At 38.1% G+C, this 25,922-nt stretch overlaps 1 protein-coding gene across 4 annotated transcripts; it reads right to left on the minus strand.

Annotated features, from left to right (window-relative positions):
- Positions 1-997: 997 nt before the first annotated feature.
- Positions 998-24,434, minus strand: LOC140336556 (uncharacterized). 4 transcript variants are annotated; one of them, XR_011921910.1, is made up of 6 exons: positions 21,430-24,434; positions 6,850-6,892; positions 6,206-6,280; positions 5,667-5,699; positions 1,979-2,064; positions 998-1,176 (listed from the first exon to the last, which is right to left on the minus strand). XR_011921910.1 is itself a non-coding variant. In XM_072419744.1 (5 exons), exons 1-5 carry the CDS (start codon positions 21,626-21,628, stop codon positions 1,093-1,095), a joined length of 477 nt encoding a protein of 158 aa, XP_072275845.1. In that variant the 5' UTR covers positions 21,629-21,883; the 3' UTR covers positions 998-1,092. The 4 variants fall into 4 exon arrangements, 1 of the variants encoding a protein (XP_072275845.1); XR_011921909.1 differs by having other exon boundaries at positions 6,850-6,895; XR_011921908.1 differs by lacking the exon at positions 6,850-6,892.
- Between the last annotated feature and the right edge of the window lie 1,488 nt (positions 24,435-25,922).

Here is a 25,922-nt window from a genome sequence, read left to right on the forward strand (position 1 = left end):
ATTTCTTTTACAACCATTGGACATTATGAAGAATGATTTCATTGAACTAGGTAAGATTGGGTAGTTAGAAAAAGTATGTTATTCCCTGGTTATACAATATATCTTACATTTACATGTTCAAAAGAAAAAAAAAATTGTGCAGAACATGTCTGCGCCCAACCTTCGGATCAAGGACCACATTAGAGAACCCCCTGTAGTCTCTGCTTTCTTTACCTAGATGGTTACTTTGGCCAGGTTCTAGTAAATAAATAATTTGCTTTATAGCTTTATATTTTAGTGCTGTTGGGGATGCAAAAATGTTAGAACAGCCCTGCAGTGGAAGCTGCTTTTGTGGTATCCAGGCCAGGGAAAGTATAGAAGCTGTGACTGGTGTGGGTGACATTTTAGAAGCACCTCACTAAGACACTGCATACATTTGTTACGGCCTTACGAATGGGTGAATAGAGTAACAACTTCTAAACGCTTCTTATGAAGAAAATGCTTTTGACTCTGGCTGAAATAGAGTAACAGTCAGACGACAATAAAACATCTCTGGCGCTGTACCTGCTGTTAACAAGATCTCTGTTTCCTTGCAGGGAGAACGCTGAGATTTTACACTAATTCTTCTGACAGAACACCTAATTTACACTGTGAAGGTGATTATTTATTTTGTGTATGACAAGTCTTTATTGATTTAATCACTTTGATGAGAAGCAGAAAAGGGGTTTTTACATGTTTCTATACACAATTAGTTATTTCATATTATATTGTTTTTTTTGTGTGTAGCTGAATATAAATTACTGATTTGTACAAGCTATTGTTTCTGACCCAAGAAATAGCTGCATGAGTAGGAGGAGGACATCTGCCTTGTTCTGAAAGTATTACCCTGTAATAAAAGAATGATCTCTAATATCTTCAGTTGGAGAAAAGTGTTTTAATATTTAATGTTTTTTGATAATTTCCCTATGGGAAGCAAATACAACTTTGTAGTCAACCTAGCACACAATTCCCAACACTTTTGCTGATGCAGCCTTATACATCTTTATTTGAAAAGTGGTTTGTTTGGTATAGATCTTTTTCAATCCATTAAACTGTAACAGCCGTAAAAATGTATTATGGTTTTTGGTTTGTTGCATTTCTTATCACCACCAGTTTAAATTGTGCTCCAGGAATGTTTGTGGACAGAAATCTTTCCATCTGTAAGAAATGAAACATTCTGAATGAAGCTTCTAGTACTTAGGCTGCTTTAGCTGAATATAACATTTTAATGTGTGGTTTAATTTTGCTATATGTAAATATGTATTTTTTGATCAAAATTTAAAAACCATTGAAGCCAAGGAAAGCAAAAAAATCTATCACTTCCAAATGGAGGTCAGCACTGGCAATCTAAATGTTTGTCCAAGCGCAGATTTGTTAGTGGCAAAATAGAGACCTTATGCTATTCACATCTGTGATCCAGATCCCATGAGCCACCAAAACAAGGTGTAAAATCAAATATTTTAATTATTTTATATAGTTGCAGTTTTCTTTTCTCTGAAATTACAGAGTAGTTATGTTTTGTGGTCATTTTATCAGGATATGAATTCATACTTCCTATTTAATGTGCTTCCAGTTCTAAGTTGAATTGACCAGACGTTTTTATGCACATGGGAAGGAAACCCGAGGACACTCATCTGTCTCTGCAAGATTAGATTAGTTTTGCTCACAGTGTCAGACTTTGTAAATGGCACAATAAGGTGTAAAAAATTAAAATATAACATTTTGATAGACGTGTCATTATCAGTTACAGATTAAAGTACAGAGGGGTAAGCATACAAGCAATGTGTGAATTGAGTTTCCTCAAAGTAATTTAAGCTTTTTATATTGAAAGTTCAGTAAAATGCAGCCGATTTGTATGAAATCCATGTATGTTGGGTTATCTTCCTATTGGATATTCAATTCATAGTAACCTTTGTATAACATAAACATGTAAAGTTTCAGAATAGTATTTTGTCTTTACCACATCTGCAAGGGAATTTGTAGCGGTTGTGAGATCTGTTCCAGAGGCAACTGTGAAATCCACCTTGAAGACCAACCAATCAAACTCTGTTGAAGAAGAGAATACAGGTATTATACATATACGTAAGTCCCAAAAGCAAGAAATCTACAGATTTTACAAATGTCCTTATTCATAAATTGTAATATGCTAAGACAAGCCATATCTGTCAGAGAAATAATATCTCATACCAAGCCATGCTTCCTTCCTGCAGAACAACTTGGACGTTGATGTTTTTAAGCAGTGCTATATTTTCAGTGATTCATGACCCCAGATTTGTGAGTTGTTTTACGCCTCTCTATACTAATACCTGTGTTCTACAGGTGGTACACGTAAACCTGGTCCTAATGGCTAGATGTGAGTGTTAACGTAGGACAAAGACAACCAACCACAGCCGTTTCAGCAAAGTACAGAGGGGTTCAAAAAAGAAGAATTCCTGTTGTTTTTAAGGAATAATATGTGAACTTTTATAATATATTAATAACATCTTTTAAATATGGCACTCTCTGGAGGAACCATGGTTGAAAAACACTGACTATAACTAAACTAGAGAAATATATATACACCGTGAGGAAAATAGGTATTTGATCCCCTGCTGATTTTGTACGCCTGAGAAAGAAATACCCACTCTATAATTGTAATGGTAGGTTTTTTGTAGGTGTGAGAGACAAAATAACAACAAAAGAACCCTCAAAAACCCAGCGCTCAAAAGTCAGAGCTTGATGTGCATTGTAATGAGTGGGATAAGTATTTAATCCCTTCGCAAAAGATGACTTAGTACTTGGTGGCAAACCCCTTGTTAGCAATTACAGAGGTCAGACTTTTCTTGTAGTTGGCCACCAGGTTTGCACACTTAGGAGGGATTTTGTCCTACTCCTCTTTGCAGATCCTCTCTAAGTCAGTAAGGTTTCAAAGCTGATGTTTGACAACTCGAACCTTCAGCTCTCTTCACAGATTTTCTATGGGATTAAGGTCTGGAGACTGGCTAGCCCACTCCAGGACCTTCATGTGCTTCTTCTTGAGCCACTCCTTTGTTGCCTTGGCCATGTGTTTTGGGTCATTGTCATGCTGGAATACCCATCCATGACCTATCTTCAATGCCCTGGCTGAGGGAAGGAGGTGCTCACCGAAGATTTGATGATACATGGCCCCGTCCATTGTCCCTTCGATGCGGTGAAGGTGTTCTGTCCCCTTAGCATAAAAACACCCCCAAAGCATAATGTGTCCACCTCCATGTTTGACGGTGGGGATGGTGTTCTTGGGGTCATAGGCAGCATTCCTCCTCCTCCAAACATGGCGAGTTTAGTTGATGCCAAAGAGCCCAGTTTTGATCTCATCTGACCACAACACTTTCACCCAGTTCTCCCATCATTCAGATGTTCGTTGGCAAACTTCAAACGGGCCTGTACATATGCTGTCTTGATTTCAGGCCTTCAGGGTGCAGTGTGTTACCAATTGTTTTCTTGGTGAGTATGGTCCCAGCTGCCCTGAGATCATTGACAAGTTCCCCCCGTGTAGTTCTGGGCTGCTTCGTCACAGTTCTCATGATCATTGTAACTCCACGAGGGGAGATCTTGCATGGAGCCCTAGACCGAGGGAGATTGACAGTTATTTTGCGTTTCTTCCATTTGCGAATTATCGCGCCAACTGTTGTCACCTTCTCACCAAGCTGCTTGGCGTTAGTCTTGTAGCCCAGTCCAGCCTTGTGTAGGTCTACAATCTTGTCCCTGACATCCTTGGACAGCTCTTTAGTCTTGGCCATGGTTGCTAGTTTGGAATCTGATTGATTGATTGCTTCTGTGGACAGGTGTCTTTTATACAGGTACTGTAACAAGCTTGGATTAGGAGCATTCCCTTACGGAGATTGCTCCTAAACTCAGTTCGTTACCTGCATACAGGGAAGACAGCTGGGAGCCTGAAATCTTGCTGGTTGATAGGGCATCAAATACTTATTTCACTCATTACAATGCACATCAAGCTCTGACTTTTGAGCACTGCGTTTTTGGGGGTTCTTTTGTTGGTGTTTTCTGTCTCTCACAGCTACAATAAACATTACAATTATAGACTGGTCATTTCTTTGTCAGAAGGCAGGGGATCAAATACTTCTTTCCTTCACCGTATATTGCAGCCTAATCCTTAGATGTGGCTACAATCATTTTTGGCTTCTTTTTTCTACATGCACAAAAGGTAACTTTTGATTCTAGAAGTCTGGTGTAACACCTCCCCGATGTAATTGAGATAAGAAAATTGGGAGGTGTTTGTACTCAGAATCAAGAGAGCAGCCTGGGGTGACCACGCTGCTTCTCTGTAGTTATAGCACACTAAATATGCAAAATGACCCTAGAAAAGGAATTGTGTTGCTGCTGCAATATATTTTTTGATTGTTTTTGTGTTTAGATTTGCTTTACATTTTTTGTGACCCTCCTCCCTTCTGGGCTCTAGGAAAAAGTTTTCTAGGCAACTTTTTTCAAAATAATCCTTATTGATTGATAAAGACTGTCTATAATGAATTTTATTAATGAGCAGACTCTACAGGATAAGAAATTCTAATTTCTCCATGCATGCTAGAAAGAAGATTCTGTCAGGTTTCCAGCAGGCTGCACAGTGAGTATCTTGAAATAGGTAGGTACATAATAAGGGGAGAAAGTCTGCTTTGGTTAAACAGAGTAATTTAAAGCATATTACTAAAAGTACAGTTATTCTTTATATAAAAGTGAAATATTTAGAAAACCCAAAACATTAGTAAACCTCAAATTCAACCTCACCACTTCCTCATGCCAGTTAAATTGCTGACGCGAGGAAAAAGCTACAAATTGTAGCCCCATGGAGAATGAATGGGGGCAGCAGTGAGCTGCTGTATGAACCAGGTATCAAATGTTTAAGAACCAGCAATGTTGCCAAAGAGGCTGGAAAGATGCCAGCTGCCAGGAGCCATGTGGGATCACTCAATCCTGAAGGCAAGTCTGAACCTACCCTAACTTAGAACAAAGAAATAATCCAAAGCTGGCCACATTCATTGCAGTTTGATTTACACTGTCCTTTAGTGTTACCAAAAATTATACAGTGCAAGGCCCTCAAAAACGAAATAGTGTAGGTAGGCCCTCACACTACGTAGAGAATTGTTCTAATCAGAACTCAATGTGTGACATTAGAGATCATACAGAATGTTTTCGTTTTACAGCTTTGGCACACTTCTCGAACATTACTAACTTAGAGGGTTTTTTTATCTTTAGAAACTTTTTCCAGTGATTCTTCTGGAAGTGGAATCCTAATCACAGAAGAACATTACCTAAAGAGTAAGCTTACATTGCAGATATGACCACCAGGTGGTGCTCATATGCCTAACGTGGTTGGATTTGTTGCAGGATTACTGCTGTGCCAAGGTGGTGGTGAATATTAATTATATATACAAAGCAAATCATTTTGAAAATAAAAGGGTTTCCACTTCTTTAAAAATAGGATTAGAAACCATTCTGTCACAATGATGCACAGTTGCCTTTCACATTTCTCTGCTGCCCTCCAGCCATGTACACATAGTGAAACGTTTGCATCAGAGACTTTAGTGTTGACTCTGGCTAGAAAGACATACAAAATATACAGCAAATTCCTGATTCTTAATGGGAGCATCATCAACTTTGCCTATCAAGCTTACCTGTCATACAAGGAGCTGCAGACAGTAAAAAAACTGGATGCCGCATAAAAGAGAAAAAGAGAAGAGTAAATTAGTGTAAAAAAGTAATACATAATTGTCACTATTGAAGAATAATCTTTTTGGTTTTTGCTCAAGGAACTGCTAGCAACGTCTGAAGGAACCCTGGTTGCCAGTTTCCCTCACTATCTTCATGCTTTTGTATACCGAAGCATAACTAACCGGCTCCCTGTGCTGTTTCTCCTTTTATCTTAATGAGCTGTGCTGTACAGTAAAAGGCTCAAGGCATATTTTAGGTCAAATTCAGACATTTATGCGCCTAAAATACAATAAATGATGAAATAATGATTGGAGCACTCTATAAACTTGTATGTAATATAAAAAAAAGTTTAACAAATGAAATTCAACCAGTCAACTCTAAAGTCTAAATAATTTGACACAAGATTACAAAGTATAAGACAGGAAACTGAATCAGTAAAGTTTTATATTTCATTATGAACAGCTTTTACTTTTCCAAATAGATAAAAGTTTAGTTTATGTACCTGCAGTAATTAGTGATGGAAGAAACCTGGGAAAATCCATTCCTTCAGAGTCCGAAGTGTCATATCTTGTGGGACCTTCACAAAACAATAAAATAAAACATTTCATTTTTTTAATATTTGGTTATATACCCAAATTTTATGGAAATTAAACTTCCAGCATCCTCTCTATACAGACAATACACAAAGAAATATTTTGCCTAATCAAAGATTGCAATTTATTTACTATTCAAAGACCAAGACCAGTTACTATATAACATTATAATGCAGTTTGGTAAAGGCACCCATATCTGTAATCTGGTTGATTTAAATAGGTGAGTGTAGAGAATTTGTGCAATTGCAGTGTCATGTGTTCCCAGCTAACACCTACAGAGGTTCGTGTGAGATGAAAATATATCTAAGCACAAGAAGGGTTAGGAATGGGGATCTACTCTGCCTGGCTGCCTTATAGTACAGTAATCCTATCCCTAAGTGAAATATGAAGTATAGGTACCCCCCCCCCACCCTTGCTGCCTTATAGCGCAGTAATACTACCCCCAGGTGAGGTATAAAGTACAGGTAACCGCCCCACCCTCTTTCTCTGCCTGGCTGCCAATTTATAAACTAATCCTACCCCCAAGTAAAACATAAGGTTATGTAACGCTCACCTCCTCCCCCTGGCTGTCTGTTTTATTCAGCATTGAACTGGTCCTGCTGGAAATGACAGAATAAGGGTGAGCAGTGCCAAGCAGTTACTAAGAACAGCTGCCAGAGCAAGACATGGAGACAGGTAGTGGCTTTAAAAGGTTGGAGGTGATATGCAGTGCTGCAGTAAAAAACACAATTTTATAATGCAAAGTATTGTAGGAAGCTAAATGTCTTCTAGTTAGGGTTTATATTTACTTTTGAGGGAGAATGGGGGACCTAGACAAGATAGTTAGTTTGATAAACACCCCCCGCCACCACTATTACAACTCCTTGTCCACCAAATTATATTGATAAGGACTTCAATAATCAGAGAGAATCTGCCCTCCTTTGCCCTGTGATTCTTGACATTCTACCTTTGTTCATTCTTGAAATGAACATCATCACTTTATCTGTGTGCAATCATTATTATGTTGTGTATATATAGTGCCAATATATTATGCAGCCCTTTACATGGTTCGCAAACTAATATTCCTACCAAAGTCATACATCATAGCAGTCTAAGGCTAATTTTAGGGGGAAGCCAAATAACCATGTTTTTGGGATGTAGGAAGAAACAGGAGTGCCTGGGGGAAACCCAGACAAACTCCATGCAGATAGTGTCCTGGCTGAGATTGGAATCTGGGACCCAGCACTGCAAAGACCAGAGTGCATTAAAATAGCATTAAAAAATGTTCATCATAATTAACAACAACTACAAATCATTAGAATCTCATATAGAGTTTAACAGGTTAAACTCATTTTAAGGATTGACTCAAATATTTTTATTCTCAGCTTTCTTTAAAATAATCCTGAAAAGAAGGTTTTTGTTCCAATTGTGCTCCTGCTTTATCATACATTTTGTACATACCAGTATACAGTATTCCTTAACTTTTCTTTGCACAGAGCAGTTTTACACTTTTCTTTTCCCCCTGGCCAACTTGTGCCCTCTCTCCCCCCCCCTTCCATATTGCATGCATATATATGCAATATATTTATATATATATATATATATATATATATATTGTTATTATATATATACCCTGTTTCCCCGATTATAAGGCACTCTCTTATATTTTTTGAAATGCCAAAATATGCCCTGGGTCTTATTTTCAGGGGATGTCTGAATGTTTTCAGGGGATTCAGGGGATGTTTTCCATGAAGAAGACTACAGTACACATTTATTGATGAAAGTCACTCATGATCACTCATGTTCCATTGATTGTCCCCTTCTGATCACTCATGTGCCGTTCATATTCCCCTTCTGATCACTCGTGCCGTTCAAATTCCCCTTCTGATCACTCTATGCCATTGATTATCCCCTTCTGATCACTATGAAATGATTGTCCCCTTCTGATCACTCTATTCCATTGACTCCATTGTCCCCTTCTGATCACTTACCCGTAATTAAGTGCAGGGATCTCCGTTAGTGCAGGGATCAGCAGCTTGCTTCCTTGCTCAGAATTGTGTGCAGGCTTTTTACTTTCAGTTTGGCTCAGGAATAGACACGCCCTGCAGCCAGCATCAGAGACACACACGCTGCAGCCAGCATAAAGGACACACACGCAGGATCAGATATCTGGAGCTGTCTTATAAACGGGTGAGTGTCTTATTTTAATTATTTTTTTAAAAATCGGGGGTGGCTTACTTAATGGGGATGTCCTAAAATCGGGGAAACACGGTATATATATATATATATATATATATATATATATATATATAAACAACATAATAACAACATACAAACATAGGCTCACTATCTAATGGAAAAGTCAGTGTTTGAGTGGAGGGTCAGTAACTGGCATTATTATATAAACATTAAAATTTTACATTTAGCTATCATTACATATGCCTCTCCAGGGGGCAAAATTGCATGAAGCCTCAAGTGAACTAGTACAAAAATGGAACTTAAAGAATAACCGGAGGGTCATTGTCTAACAATGGTTATGAATACCATGTTGTGGGGTAAAATGTTGCGATTATACATTTCTTAGTAGTTAGTGGTAGTGTTGCATTATAGGATTCCACACCTCAAAAACCTTGTTTAACTGCAACACTTTTTCCAATGTAGTCTCTAATACATTTCCTGGTTTTGCCTCAGAAACAGCATTTTTATTGATTCTCCAAAGGTTGCTAGGGGTTCCTTGAGCTCTGGGTAATTTGAACCTCTCAGGTCAGTTACCACTGAAACCATTGGTCTTTCTGTAGAGGTGGAAAGTAAGAGGCGCATTCTATCTACTAACCACAATGCTAATATACTGTAAGCTGTGGATATATTAATTATAACAGCGGTTCCCTGAAGATCTGAAAGTTATGCCAAGGGTACCCCAGTGTTCTCCCCAGAAATTTTTTTTAACCGAACGGGGGAAAACTAGCCGGGTGGTAAAAAAGTGGGCAGGCAAGACACAAGTTTAGTTCTCCTAGTTTTTTATGCCACAGGTATCCAGTAACCTCTATTATTGTGTCATGTTCTACCTATCCCCTATACTTTGCCCTAACTTTCTAATGCCTGGCTTGTTGGAATGTACAATTTTTCCATTTATTGTATTATGTTCCAACAGTCCAGTGCTGTGTATTTTAATCCAGTGTTAATCTAATCTAATTTAATCTAGTGTTCCATGTTTTAATAGTGTAATCACTTGTAGTATTGTAATATTGTGATCAATGTGACTGAGCCCAGCGAGTCCCACGCTTGCTCAGCTTCCCTCTTCTTTAGGATGCTCATGGTTCCATCCAGTGATGATATCATTGGGCATGTGTGAGATTGAGCATACATTCCCGATTTTTCTATTATAAAAAAAGAGGAATGTCAACCTTTATATAATGTTAAAATGTGGTGATGCTTTAAGGGCATGTGTTGCCCCCCCCCCCCCCCCAACACCACTGCCCATATTCTATGGGGAAAAAATAAACTGCCGATGTAATTTATTGGTGTGATAGCTGTGTGTGTGAAATCTGTTTGTCATATTCTGCAGCATAACAACAACTCACAGTGGGTTTTAATTACTTAAAGTTTAAAAACTTGTGAAAATTGAACATTTGGGTTGCTATTTCATAAGAGAGTGCACACTGGAGCATTGGGGTGGGGCCCCTAAATGTTTTTACCTATCTTTCACGAAACTATAATTGTATTACTATGCTACACTTTCTGATTCTGTTCTTTGAACCCCAATTTATCTGGAATGGGGAGAAGCAGGAAACTGAAAATGTAGGTGCAAGTGGGGAACAGATGTTTAAACCCTGAAATTTCAATAATATGGCATCATTAGAACATAAAAAAACTCCATCAAACTGTCCGCTTCCCTACCTTGAACCCCAATTTCTCTAGAACACAGAGGTGCAGATAAACAGAATTATAGGTGTGGGGACACTTGTGGCTAACACCCCCCAAACTTTCATCACCATGGCGTCATTACAACATAAACTCTGCCCATCAAAACACGTTGCCCTGTTACACATGACTGTACCCTACCAGTACCTGAACCCCAATTTTGTTTTGATAGGCAGGGTTTTTTATGTTCTAATTATATTATAGTGATACAATTTTAGGGGGTGTTAGCAACAGACATTCCCCACACATTTTCAGTTTCCTTCACCCCCCCATTCCAGAGAACCTCATGTGTTAGAAGTGGCCAGTAATGTGACAGGGCAGTGCATTTGCCATAGTCATAGCCATAGTGATGACATTTTAGTGGGGGGTTGGCCAAAGGTGTCCCCTCACTGTACCTTCATTTTCAGCTTTGTACACCCCACCATTCTAGGGAATTTGGGGTTCAAAGAAGAGAAGTAGACAGGGTAACACAGCATGACAGGTATAGATTTGTGACAGGTAGGTTTTAATTGAGGGGCCCTATCCCAAAGGTCCTTTCTATCCCCACCCCTGAAAATGGACTGGGGGGAAATATGGTACCCCCATGTTAAAAATGTTGAGAAAGGCTGGACTATGACATAGAGACATGGAGATTTTATAGAAAAAGAGATTTGTTGACGTAAAAATATAAATTATAGACTAGAAGGTTATTTCAAGGGGTTCCACTATGTTAAAAAGTTTGAGAAACACTAAATTAGATGATAGTTGTTTTTTTTTAAATAAAAGTACATATCTGGTTTTTAAATGTAGAGAAAAAAGCGGATAACGTTAACTGTTGTCTGCTATTTTATAAATAGGATCCTATCAGATGGTAATAGACCCCGCATGGACACGTTAAGTGAGGTAAAAGCAGCATGACATGTTCCTAGTCACTGTGGGGTTAAGCTGGATAAATAAAAAATGTTGGACAGCTGTCCATACAAACTATAAAAGACCTTGTTTAATATATATGTGAATACATTTTTGCTACAAGCAACTGCTACACTTTCCTTCTGATTTCCTTGCTCCAATTGTTATACATCAACCCTGATAAATACAAGACACTGACAAAGTTGCTGAATTGTAACTCCTAGACATAATGTATAATAGATCCTCCTGGGCATGGTGCCCAGCACACCTTAACATTGTCATGTTCTGACTGTTCATACATTATACCAGCTCATCATTTGTGCCATTTGTTCCTCCGGTAGGAAATGTAAGTATACAGGATGTATCTATTACATGCCAAGAAAAGAATAAGTCAATATAAATAAGCAAATGAGCCCAGCAGCAGGAAATGCACTTTGTTTACTTTATTACTTCCTATCTATCCATAATAAAGGTGAAAAAGATACCATTACAAATATAAAAGACGGCAAAAAAACTTTGACTTTCCTACTATAAAAATATCCAAACAAAAACAAAACATGCTGGTATGTGAAGGTTCTTAACAATTCTGTTCAAAGAATCAGTAAATTTCCTAAAGTATTTTCATCAGCTTGTTTAAAGTGACTGCCAAGGCTTTGATTAAAATCTGTTTTAACCTCCTCCAACCTGAGCTAAAGGTTGGGGAAGGTTGAAAAAGCTTTACCCCTAGTTTACCCATTACAATTGAGGGGTGTATTTAAAAAGTAGTGAATCAAACTTTTAGCAAACATTCTATGCTAGTAAACTTTCCAGGTACATGCATATTAAATTTACCTGAATAAACACAGGAGAATGTTTGGTGAAAGTCAGATTCACTTAAGACACACAACTATTAGGGATAAGTTAAGAACTAAATTATGAAGCCAAGGTTGAAGTGAACCTTGCACTTCATGTTTGAATGGGGAAGGTTTATACCTGATGTTGGGTTTTTAATGCAGTTCTCTACTGAAGTCATCAAGCCCATAAGTGAGGAAAAATCCAAATTTACAGGCAGGGAGAGTAACCTTTCCATGGGGAACAAGAGACAAGTGTGTGTAACGTGGATTCTCCTTATTTTGGAGATTTTTGACCTGCCATGCACATCACTATCACAATATCAAGTTGCGAAAATAAAAGCATTTTCCAGTCAGTAAATAAACTCCAATTTTACTACGAGGGAGAAAAAAAGCATTTTATTATTTATTTAATATAATATTGGTTTAAACAGCTGCAATATAAAAAGAAAATGGAAAGTTTGCTACTTTGGATATGACTGTTTCCTATAAACTACTGAACTAGTTGTAGCTGTTTGTATTTATTTGGCCCCTCCAAAACTTATAAATTGACATATATGCATTAACTTGAATATAAACCAATCTGAATATATGCCGAGGTAAGTACTTTTACCTGAAAAAAATTAAAAATGGACAATGACTCAACAGTATACTATATACCTAGGGAACAAAATGCCACCATCACTGTTAACATTCAAAGCAGTAATCAACAGAAATAATACATTTATTGCAAATAAACACATTCATAATTTGTTATTTTTAAAACATTTATTAAAAGGAGAAAAACCTAAAACCACATGGGCTCATACTGTTTACCTTTTCCCTCCTTTATACAGGTTAAAGTATTTTGGACTTTTCAGTTCATTATGATAGGTCATGTCCTCCTAAATGATGTTTTGTTCATTGATGTTAGCCACCAGTAAATGGTGCAGTGTCTTTATGTAAAGTATGTAGCAAACTCTGATAATCGCTAAGAGTATGTTATTTGCTTTACATGAGGGCACAGCGCCATCTACTGGTGTGATCCAAGTAAAGACAGATTCTTTTTCTAATGCCATTTTACAGTCCAAAGATCCTGCTTTATATTTGAGTATATATAGTAATTATTTAATATATTATTATTGTAAAAATTGCAGTCTTTGAACATAGGAGGATTACCACTGCTGAAGGTGGAGCATGCCACTCACTCTAAACTTTCTCTTGTCTAGACCATTTTAGTAAAAGTTAAGGCATATTAAAACCAAGCATTGTGCATAAGTACTTAAATGAAGTATGACTCCTGTGACCTTTGGTTATGCTACACATGGCTGTCAGCCTAACTGCCAACTGTGCCTTTTCCGAATTGTGCTGCTTTGTCAGTTTTGCATGGAACTATTGCTTGTAGGGTTCAGTAAAGTTTGTAATCAGCTGTTGGAGTGTAGCTGAAGGCTCAAAAGGCTGTCTTTTATGGTCTACACCCACTCTATTAGAAGGGCTAAGACCCAAATAGACTGTTAATTGTTTTTGAGCTGTCATCCAAAACCTTGCTTTTCTGACCCAGAACAGATTTGGAGGTCCACAGTCCCACCACTTCATTGGCTTAAAGGCTTGTTTCGGTAGGTAATGGTGCAGGGATAAGGATTACCAGATTTGCACCCTAACAAAAACACATTAGGCTTGTCATTTCCCAAGAACTCTTTAAACTTTTTACTTTTACATCAGATAAGACCTTTTTGTCACTACTGAGAACATATAGCAGACATATCTACTCTTCCTATGTTGGCTAATCATTCCCAGGGTGCCCGTTAAATATCCCTTCTGTAGGGGAAGTTTTGAAAGTCTCCCTGACTGATAACAAATACAAAAACATGTTCTTACATAGTAAGGTAATGCTATTGTTGCTTAGCAGGATACGCTTTCTGTTCTGCTATCCCAGTGACAGTTGTTATGTCTACTAGTCTGCCAAGTTGATCATTCATACATAGATAAAGATGTAGGAATGCACTGTTTGTTATCTGGTAAAAGAGACTAAGGGTATTTACACATAACCCACATTCTACTGCCAAGTCCAACAAAAAGAGCCACATCTTGCTTGGGGAGACTTTGGAGATGTAATGACAATTTGCTACATTTTTGTAACTAAACATAAATATTGTATTTTACATTCTTTCTGGTAAGAAAGTAAAGCATACATGGTAGATTTTCGTCTGTGTTGATTAGTCCTGAAAATCCAGCATTAGTACAGTTGTCCTCCGACATCCTTTAGTAAATTAATAATTAGGCTGCTTAAAATAACTTTTACTTATAAGGGAGCAATTGGAAAATTGGTCATTGTTATGAAGACCGATACCTAGATGAGGCTCAGCTGAACAATAGACGTATCAAAGTGCACATATCAATGGAAGTAAACAGAGGAAAAAAGGTGTGAAAAGGCTGGGATGTAGATTGGGGGCTTGGCAATTGATACATTTGGTGCAGAATTTGTGCTTTTCCTTTTGATAAATCCTTTAGTAATTTGCTGTGCTATAGGGAAGACACAGTAGGCATGTCCTGTTCACCCTACCCCTCAGTTTTTATTGATACAGAACAGTGCTGTCTGTACAGTGCCTATTTTTACATTTGCTTGAATTAATCACTAAGAATTGTTTCCAGTGACGTTATTGCGCATGTACCACAATCAATGGTGAACTAAAGTTTTGCATTCCAAAACTACAAGCAAGCATTTTTTATTCTATTTTGCCTGCCCCTTCTAGAATTAGGCATACTTACCTGCCTGTTCTCAATCTTGAATTCTAAATACATTGAGCTGAGTATGCACAGGACACAAGGACTGAATAATCGTGAGAGTTACATGGGCATGGGAGTTAAGTCATCCTGGCCTCACCAATCCAGATGGCTGTAGATCATACACCCAAAAGAGGAGCAGAGGAAGATGGCAGTGCCCACACTAGAGCGAGGACTGGTGAGTAAAAATTAAAATTTGTAATCAGTCAGGTACTTTTTTTTTTGTATTTCAAAATTCTTTATTAAATTTTCTTTTTGAAACAATGACAAAAGACAGACAAAATTACAAACACATACATATAAAATCTTCATTTTAAAGTATGATTCTCTCCTCTTCTATATAAAATTTTAACACAAAGTGTTTTATCCCCTATTAAAAAAAAACAAGTCTCTTAAAGTCAAACCTTACTAAATTAGGTACATTTTCAGAATTTTTTCAATAAAAATTTTTTTTTTCCATACTGTGTTGAATATTATCTACCAAATGTGTTAATTTACAACCCTCCAAAAAGAAAACCCCATTAACCATTAATAATTTTCATAATAAGATGTGGTTTAGTATCAATACAACCTTCCCTTATGATATAGAAAGCTACAAATCATTCCTATTTCATTATAACTTTCATACCATTTTCTTATTGCAGTATTTATATTTGACTTAAGATTTGAATATTTAGTGCTCTTCTTACATCTTAAATATCCAATATATACTTAGTCAAACCTCTTACTACTCTCTTAACTACTATACCTATAAGTGACTATTATATTCCCAAATGTTAATGCTACTATATTAAGCAAACCATTGAAGATAATCCATACTAACTTTACACTACACATAATCACAAAAACAATGAAATCAACATACAACATAGCCTCTAATAATTAAATGCCGTAAGGACTTCCTAACTTTCCCAAACATTATGCAACATATAATAACAAACAATAAAATCAACATACAATATAACCTCTAATATTTAAGTGCGGTGAAGACTTCCTAACTTTCAGTACATACCTACCCTTACGGGTTTAATCTATTTGACTTCTGTTGGTTCCCAAATATCATCAAATCTGGTCATAGCATTTTTAATCATGCAAGTAAGGTTGTCATTAACCATAACCCAATTCATTTTCAAATGTATGGGTTCCATGGGTATTGAACTGGTTTTCCACGCTTTGGCAAGAGTAATTCTGCTTGCCAAAAGTATCAATTTAATTACCTTTATCTTTGATTTAGGAAGTACCAAATTCAGCTTTCCGAACAAAGCTGCCTTAACAGTGCCTTGAACCTCTTGACCCAAAACTCCAGATATCAGTTTAAACATCTCAACCCAAAATTGTTTGGCTACTGGACAAAGCCACCAAATATGCAACATGGAGCCACCAAAATCGCAACCCCGAAAACATTGTGACGATATTGACAAACAGAATTTGGACAATCTTTCAGGTACCATATACCACCTACATAATACTTTGTAGTTGGCCTCCAGTAATGCAGAATTCTGGGAATTTTTTGATAATGAAAACGCCAGTTTACTCCATTCTTCCAAATCCCTAGTTATTCTTAAATCACGTTCCCATTCAGTCATATATCCTAGCTTCTTGTTTGGAGAAGCCAGGATTGTATAGATGATGGAGACCTGACCTTTTGTATTAACAGTACCATTACAAGATTTTTATAATGTAATTTACAATAGTCCTGGCACATTTCTAGTTTTGGCGGTTACAAATGAATATAGTTGTTTGTAACATAAATATTCCTTGGTCATGTTTGCTCACCAAATATTCCCAGGAAACTATGGTCCCTCAGTCTATCATATGTTTCAGTCTCATGAAGCCTTTCGAAATCCACCACCCAAAATGCTCTTGGTTCACTCCCGGCAAAAAATCCAGGTAGTTCCAGAGTGGTATTAGAGGGGCGTATACAGATATAAGCTTTGGGAAAAATTTGCACCGTGCTTTAATGAAGGACATTCTATCTTCCCCTCGTTTTTTTCTTTGTCCACATAAGTGATTCGATTAAGCCGCGGAAGCCGTCAAGAGCCTCCAATTCAACCCATTGAGGGCGGGGCCCATCTACCATACTCAAAGAAAATTGCGCTATTTGTGCTGTGATGCAATATTGTTTAATATTAGGAATACCCAATCCCCCACATTGTTTATGGGTGTACAGAGTGTACCTCCGGATTCTTTTTTTACCCATCCAGATAAAATTAATGATTCTGGATTGTAAGAGTGAAATATTTTTCTGAGGTAACTGTATCGGGAGGGTATGGAACAGATATAGTAGTCTGGGTAGTAGATTAATTTTAAGTAGCTATCCTTCCTAACCAGGATGGGGGAGCTGGGGACCAGCGTTGAAGATATGCATACATTTTTTTAAATAGTGGTTTATATTTGGCCTTGTAAAGAGAGTTGTAGGAGGGAGTCAAGTTAATCCCTAAGTATTGAAGAGAGCTATCATCCCATGACAAATCAAATTTACCTTTGATAGCTGGAAGATTAATATTGCGAGCTTGTGACTTGGGTCTGTTAACCTATAACCCTGATATTAGTACCAACGCATCTAGAAGTTTAAAAAGATTGGGGAGTGTAGTAATTGGTGAAGTTACAAACTATATATATATATATATATATATATATATATACTCAATATATCATCTGCAAATAAAGCGCATTTATGTTCTATTTGTCCACATTTTATTCCTTGAATATTTTGATTTCCCCTTATCGCCCTTAGCTAGTGCTTCGATTGCCAAAGCGAACAGTAACGGGGATAAAGGGCACGCCTGTCTGGTACCTTTTCTAATTGGAATAGAATTTGAGAAAAAGCCCCCTAAGGATATCCTAGCTTCTGGTAAAGCGCACATAAAAGACTAATAAACAATGGACCAAATCCAATCGTTGACAGGACCTCGAACAAAAATGACCACAAAATGTAGTCAAAAGCCTTCTGAAGGTCGATGCAAAGCAGCATTGCTTGTCTACAAGGGCCTTTATCCCTAACCACTGAGATGAACATACGTTTATTTTATTGCAGAAGGGACAGGTGATGGAAAAGGAACCTGTCTGGTTGCAGTTCCCCTAAGGGCTTCTTTGTTTAAACAGTTGTGAAGCCGTTACAGCACTGTGTGCATGTAAACTTAGCTCCCTTTAGCTGCCTCCAATCACACTGGTGTGTGGTCCATAGTATATTCTTGGAGAAGGGGGAACTTCTGCAATTCCTAGGTTTGTTGGATGCCAAGTTTGTTGTCTATTATCTGTAACCTCTCCTAAAGAAGCCCTATATGGGAAAAATGAAAAGGGGACCAAAGCCTCTTACAGAAAATTGGTTGTAAGATCATTATGGACCATTTACTTTAAAATAATGTAAAAATAAACGAATTATGTTTTGTTATAAAATCCCTAATTCCTTTCATACTAATTCAGAGGATCTGGACTGAGTTTTGTATTTGTGTACCTAGTTTGTTCATAGCAGTTGACAGTCACAGGCATTTGTTAAACAGATAACCAAATGCTAGGTGCTGCAAGTATTGAATATCTGAAAGATTTACTATGAACGCCTGTGATTGATTTAAATGATAAAAAGCATGGGACTGTAATAAATCAGCGACAGGACGTGCAGTTGCCCTGTAACTGCTAACTAAGCATCTGTGTGAACAAGCACTTACTGTAGAAAATCGTTGACTAGGATAATCATCTCACTAGGGTATTCTAATCACCTGGCATCCTCCTGAATCTGCCCACAAGACTAGGCTCTGACCATACACCTTACTCTTTTCGATGACACACTTGTTGTTTAACTTAAACACAGTATAGTGAACTTCAGTCAGCCTATTACATGCTGATCTGACTTTAGCTTTCAGACTCCCACCCTGACTGATAATCTGTATAGCTCCATCTAAGTAGGCAGGAGAGTAGAGAGGAGCCCAGCTCTGACTCGATCACTTGTATATGGAAATTCAAGCAACAACCTTGTCTCTGTCCAAAAATGCAGGCAATGCTCACCTAGCAAATTAAAAAAAGGGAATTTCAACTGCTGGCTGGTAATGAAACCAAAAACTATTCATACGCAAATTTGATATTTTGGGTTATCTGCCCAAGGTAACTAGTTCTGGATTTTTCAAACATTTGAAAGTTTTTCAAACCCACTCTGAGTTGAAAACATGTCAATGTTTAACTATTTGGCATTATTGTTTTTGAGTCAGACGTATAGTAGAATAGAACTTGAAACTCATCCCTATGTTATATGTACCTGATTTAAGAGAGAAAAAATGTATAGGATCACTATTTACAAAAATGAAATGACATGCCATGTGACAACAACGGGTCTGTAACATCCAGATCTTTTTATGGACCAGACAAGTTCATTTTGAATTTCTTACTAAAAACTGTGATTTTACATTGATTAGAAATCCCAACCTCAACCTCAAAGGATAATGGACTGATTTGGCCGCACTGTGCTGTTAGCTATCGGGAATATCTAATCTCATTGCCTTTATGGTATTTTAAAACCCTATTTCCACTTGGCAGCCCAGGATGAATTTGCAATGAAGTGAAAGTATTCCATCATGCAACACCTCCTCTGTCAGGTTATCATCTCTCTTATGTAACGTATTACAAATGGAATTCATGGCTTGCACTATTTTAAAAGCAGAGACTACTATGGTACTGTCCAGCAATGGTATTAAACACTGTCAACGTTTTTTTTTGAGTGCACAGATTTGGACAGAGCTTTCAGAGAAAGTAAAGACCTGCCAATTTTCTGCTTCTGTGAATCCTAAATACTAAGAAGCTATCGCACACACAATGCCATTTTTTGCATCATTGGCCATTCCTTTTTGTTGATCTTTTTGGTCAGGGTGCCCATATCACAGCTCACAGAATCTTTTATTACTATATATGTTGGTGTTAAAAAGGGGTATCATAAAAACAAAATATTAATAATTTAAAAGGTATAAACTGTCCCATCAAGTTAAACCGCAAACTACTACATGTAAAATAGACCTGATTTTTGCCTCTGGAATGCAAAATCCATATTGCTTGTCAAGGAATCCCAAATAAACCAACTTTGATGTCAGGCTAAGTGTAGTGAATGTTTCTTGTAAGAGCATTCCAGTGCACAGAAACTACACCAGATGCCCATCGTCTGGCTCCACTCCAACAACTCATAGGAGAGCTCTCAACATCAAAAGTGCTACACTTGTTGTACAGTAGAAGAATTATTAGATGAAAAGCATTTTATAACATACACTTGTGACTATATACAAGTGAACCCGCTTTTCCAACCACACTGACTGTCATTGTTCAAAAACTCACTGTACAATTTTTATGCCACAGTGGCTTAAGAACTCAAAGACTTAGCACTCAGCTGTACCACTAACCAATATTTTAGTTATCTACTGGAAGTCCTTTCTAGGGGCAAGTACCACTACAAATGGTATAGGCTAGCATAACATCTCTGCACACTATGACCATGTTTTTCCTTATTGGACTCTTGGATGGGTGATAGTTCCAGAGGTAGGGCAAAATCAAAGATGAAACGTATGCTGCAGTCTGTCAGTATAATTACCAGTTTCTGTTTATCCCTGTCTTCCTTTTAACATGGTTTTATTACTTATTTGTTTATACTGCGTGTAGATTTTTTGATTTACCATTTTCTGTAACAGGGTGATAACCATGTTCATTCAATCATGAAATCACCACAGCATTGTCACCCATAGTCTTAGGTGGAAATATGTTTTTAGAGGGACTTGTTCAGCACTCACACCTGTACATCCCGTATGATCCAAGCAAATTTTATATTTCTACTATAGGCCTGTTTATTCAGCAAAAACGTTCTCAACATATTACGCAGCACTTTATCATTTTTGCCCCTAGCTGTCCCACATAGGGGCTAACAATGTAATGTCCTTCCTGTAATCATATGTCAATAATACAGTCTAAGGTCAATTTTTGTGGAGTGAAGCCAATTACCTTAACTGCATGTCTTTTAGTATGTGGGCAGAAACTAGAGTACTCGGGGATAACCCACACAAACTACATAGCGCCCCGGCCGAGATTCAAACTAGTGCTGCAAACTCCAGTGCTATCCCCTGGACCACCGTGCTGCCGTATGAATGTTGTCATCTATGTTAGAAATAAAGCGAATTAGTTTTAAAATATTACTGTGCATAAAAAGTATATAATAAATGGAATACCTTGTATTGCTGCTAAAAATCATACTAAAATTAGATTCAACCAAAAACACATTGCTAATTTATTAACACATAAATGTGATTTTTTTTTACTGCAACGAAAACAAAAGTTTATAACATTATTATTATTGGTGGAAAAACAGTAATCACCAAAAAATAAGAGTTAAAGGGATAAGAGGAAGTATTTATAGAACAGGATAGTATAAATTAGGAACAAATTGTAAACAAACAAAAAAAAATAACAAACATCTAATCAGGTGAGAGAGGGGGTAAGGGTAGGTGAGTAAAAGGACCAGCTATACTTCTCATGCTTTATAAACTTCATTGACAATTTGTGAACATTTGTAGCAGGCCAGTGTCAACCTGCTAAGCTAGCAAAAAAAAACAAACGTTAGTTATTTTTATTTTTCTGTTAAAAAATTAAATCCATTTAAAAAAAAGGTGACTAAGCACACTTGTCCGTAGAATAGTTTGTTCCATGCCCTTACTGCCGCATTTGCTGGACTTAGTCTGCAAGTTAAAGTGAAAGTAAACCCAAAACAACAAAATCACACTTACCTTCAAACCCGCAGAGCAATCTATCTGTCTGGTTTCTTCCATCGGGTCCCGCATCGATCCCGGTACCCGCCTTCGGCCAGGCGCTGACATCTTCTCCTTTCTTCTTCCGTGTTCTTCTTACGTCACCCGAGCTCACAGTGCACAAGTGCAAGATCGGGTGACGTAGATTGGGAAAAAATTTGCTGATCTCACTGCGCATGCGGCAATTTTTTCCCTATTGGTGAAAGGTCTGCTTCCTCACATGCCCAAAATGCATGCATAGAAGGAGCATCCAATAGCCTCCCAGGATGCGTGACGTAGGTATCCCGGGAGCTCTGTGCCCCCATTCATTCTTGATCGCCTAGGTGATCAAGAATTAAGGGGGCGGTGCTGCACCCTTTTTTTTTTTAAGGGTGTTGCATAAAAAAGCACACAAACAAACAAGTTTTACTTGAAATAAAAGGGTTGTCTGCCCTTCTATGTAAAGTAAAAATTCTGAGTTTAGGTAGGCTTTAATTTAGGAAAAACAAAATGAAACAGGCACATAAATTAAAATAAGTTTATATGTTAACTACAATAGTATTATAGGCCTTTAAATTGAACCCCTTATGAAATGAAGATGACAGGAGTGCACAGAAAGGGATTTAGTTTTACTGCGGTCTTCTGGGAAGGGTCACACCCTCTATCAGATCACCAGTTCACATGTCCACCAGATGCAGTAGGGTTAGTACTCTCACCTTGTAGCTCTAGGATCCCAGATTCAGGGAGGGGGCACTGCAAGGAGTTTGTATGTTCCCATCAAATGTATATTCTCATACATACATACATCAAATGTATGTTCTCATCAAATGTATACGGCTTTCCAGGCACTCCAGTTTCCTCTCACAAAACATACTAATAGGTTAATGAAGTTCCCCTCAAATTGGCCTTAGGACATGTTAGAAACATAGGATTATAATAGGGATTGTTATAGTGTGAACTCCTTTAAGGGACACTTAGTGACATAATTATTACATGAGTGTAAATCTTGGCAATAAGTTAAATTTTATTTTCGGTTTTGACTGAAGTGCGACAATTAGTTCTTTAGTTTTTCTGCATTATTTTTATTTACATTATATATTACAATAGAATGTAAAACAGGAACTGAACTCTGGATGTTGTGCCCAAAAAGGTAGATAGGGGCAAGGAACGCGTCACGCTTCTCAAGATGCTCAAGCCCTATTTTGCTTTGTGGAGGCAGCCATCTTGGTAGAGGCAGGGCTTTGCTTCCTTATGTCAGAACCTCCAGCAAGGAAGAGAGAGACCAGCACGGAGGTGACAACACCATATCCCACTCAAAATCTTGTGAAAGTGGTAGTCTGACGCAGTAGTGCCATAGATCTCACACTGCAGATACACAGCTATGAGCCTCTACAAACAAGAATGAGGCACCTCACATACCCACAATTAAATTACTTTTTTTCCCAGGAGCAATTCCAAGCAAATTAATAGTTTTATGGCACTTCTTAGACACAATTAACATTTTCAAATGTTCATTACTACAATAAAGACCTTTACTTTTTAGCTTCAGGTCCACTTTTATTGGTGTTCTTCAAGCACAAGGAATGCATAATTCTCTCTATGGCCCCGGGAATCCCGAATAACTGAAGAAGATCCTTAAAAGCCGCTGCAGCTTCTTCCACAATGTTGGATTTATCCAGAGCTATGGCCTGCTCGGGCAGCTTGGGCAGTAAATCCAATATGGGTAGGACAGCTCCGCCATCGTTTATGGTGATTTCCCATACAACAATCATCTCACATTTGGGCAGCTCTGGGTTCACCAGCACCATATAATTTTCTGAGGGCCCAAGGGGAAGTCTAACCTCAGCTGGGTAGCATTCCTTGAAATGAGCGAAGGTTTTTGTACGGAATTCACACCATTCCGTGTACTTGGAGAGCGCCTGGAAGAAGCCCTGTAGATCCTTGGTGGCCTCGGTTCTCTCTGACAGCTTACCGAGTTGTGGGTCGCCCTTACAATCCATGCGGACATTGACTTGGGTGACATCACACGCCCAGGGCGGGACGCCCTGCGTTTCCATGGTTACAAACATCACCTCAAAGGGCAGGGAGTGGCAGCGAGCCACCATTTTGTGAATATGAAACACTTTTTCCCCTTTTTGTTCTGCTTTCTTGAAGTATTGTAAAATCTCAAAGCCGGTGATGTCGGTAAAGAATTTTATTTCCATCTCCCCATGGGCAAGCTGGGTGTTTAAATTTTTTGTCAGTGTGGTAAAACTGCTGTTTTCTTGAAATGTCTGCAAAGAGGTCACACTAGCTGTGGATAAAAACTCGATTTCTCTCTGGTTTTCTTTATATTCTTCTTTTAGGGCGGCAATTTCTTGCTCCAGGGATGAAATTACGTCCTCACAGCGCTCCATTATTTTATTCGCCATCTGAGGCTCCACGGACTTCCCGCCAGCTGCAGCTTGAAACGTCGCGCGCCTCCCCTGGCGGACTGTTACATATACATGTAAATGGAGGGGGGAGCAGTCAAACGTAAATAGTAATACCGCATTAAATGTTATGATCCTATTTGTTTTTCTCACGAACGTTTTTATAATTAAAGGTGAGCGATACAATGTATTTACAGTGGCCATTTAAAAATTTAACAGAAACCTGAAATTTAGCAATTGGGAGTCTCCTCACATTTAGGAGCGAATGGTTTTTTCCCGATGTGCATCGCTTTCTTTTTTCCTTTCCGGTGTTCTGTCACATAGTACTCATCTGCTTTTAACCCTGATATATCCGGAACGGACCCGAAAGATTCATGTACACAGAGGACCCCATAGCTGCTTGCACTCCAGACTCCATGGGGATTTGGGAGTATGGTGCATACATTAACGTGTCATAAATAGTCTGCTCCTCATATTTTAGGGGTTTATGTCAAGACCTCAGGCCCCCAGGGGCTTTAAATTTGGCATGCAACTAGGATATCCCCAGGGCAACCTATATAGTAATAGGTATTGGCTAGGGCTTCTGGGTTCCAAGCTGTAGGGGAAAAGTTGGTAAGTGGGCAGCACTTGGAATCTCGGCCAGGACACTATCTGCATGGAGTTTGCAGGTTCTCATCATATGTGTGTGGGTTTCCTCTGGGTACCCCAGTTTCCTCCCACATTCCAAAAATATGCAGTTAGGTTAATTGGCTCTCCCCCCCCCAAATATTGACCCTGGACTGTAATAATGACAAATGACTATGGTAGGGTCATTAGATTATGAGCTCCTTTGAGGAGCAGCTAGTGACAGGGCTATGGACTGCACATAATGTCAGCGCTATATAAATACTGTGTAATAGTAAAATGCAGCATTTTCTCAGTTTTTTTTAATTTGTTTTTTCCTACCATCATTTTTCAACCCAGCTGGGTGCCCTTTGAAGTGCAATTTGCATGCTTGGATGCTGAAGTTTCCAAAATTTAAATAACACCCAATTTCTGTTCACATTTAGCCCTTGTGCTTTTGAACCACACAAGGTCTCAAACTTGGGTGCAGTTAGATATTGTGTCCCCGATGTACCTTTAAAATTTCAGGTCAGGTACATCCCATCATTCCAGATATATTGGGTTTCAAGTCTGATACAGGCACTATTATCTGATAGAACCCCAGCTTGAATATAGCTGCTAACTGGGTCCATTAAAGCATACCTAAACTCAGATTTTTCACTTTAAATAAAAGGGTAGACAACCCTATTATGTAAGGTAAAAATTCGTTTTTTTTTTTTTTTTTTTAAATGCAACACCCTTTAAAAAAAAAAAAAAAAAAAAAGCTGCAGCACCGCCCCCTAATTCTCGATCGCCTAGGCAATTAAGAATGTGAGCGCAAAGCCTCCTGGGATATCTACGTCATGCATCCTGGGAGGGTCTTGGGTACTTCTGCACATGCGCATCTCAGGCATGCGCAGAAGGAGCCCTTTTCGTCAAAATGGAAAAAAAATTGCAGATCTCACGCATGTGCAATGAGTTCGGCAAGTTTTTTTTCCTGGTTCTGGTTTTCCAGGTGCGAGATCAGGTGACGGAAGAAGAAAGATGGTGGCGTCCCAAAGATGGATGCTGGGACAACGCTGACTGATCGACTGCTCTGGGGGATTAAAGGTATGTGTATTTTTTTTGTTTTGGGTGATTTTTGAGTTTGGTTCCTCTTTAAGTCTTAAATGGAATATCGTTAGTAGGTACCTGATTGCCATTTTTTCTAACTACAATTGCCACTCTAAAGTAGTAATCATTGGCACTGCAACAGCAAATGACGGTTATAAAAAGAGGCAGCAAACGCTACTGATCTCAAATCTGGCATATGTCATTTTCCACCTTTAGTAAATAGGCAAAAGCTTTCTAGCAACCTAAAGTGCTGACCAAACTAAAAGTCACTTTATAAATGTGATCACCATCTTTCAACAATAAATATATAATTGCATTATAATTATATATAAATTTGTTTATGTATTTATATATTTTTACTTGTATTCTTATTATGATTTTATAATA

Source organism: Pyxicephalus adspersus, chromosome 8 (genome assembly GCF_032062135.1).
Source record: "Pyxicephalus adspersus chromosome 8, UCB_Pads_2.0, whole genome shotgun sequence".
NCBI lineage: Eukaryota > Metazoa > Chordata > Amphibia > Anura > Pyxicephalidae > Pyxicephalus > Pyxicephalus adspersus.

Coding starts and splice junctions, on each gene's coding strand:
- LOC140336556 (XM_072419744.1), bottom strand. CDS start 21,628: ATGCGCAGTGAGATCAGCAAATTTTTTCCCAATCTACGTCACCCGATC. Junction 5,700..6,205: donor TCCATCACTAATTACTGCAG/GTACATAAACTA, acceptor TGCGGCATCCAG/TTTTTTTACTGTCTGCAGCT. Junction 1,177..1,978: donor CAAATTCCCTTGCAGATGTG/GTAAAGACAAAA, acceptor CATTTCTTACAG/ATGGAAAGATTTCTGTCCAC.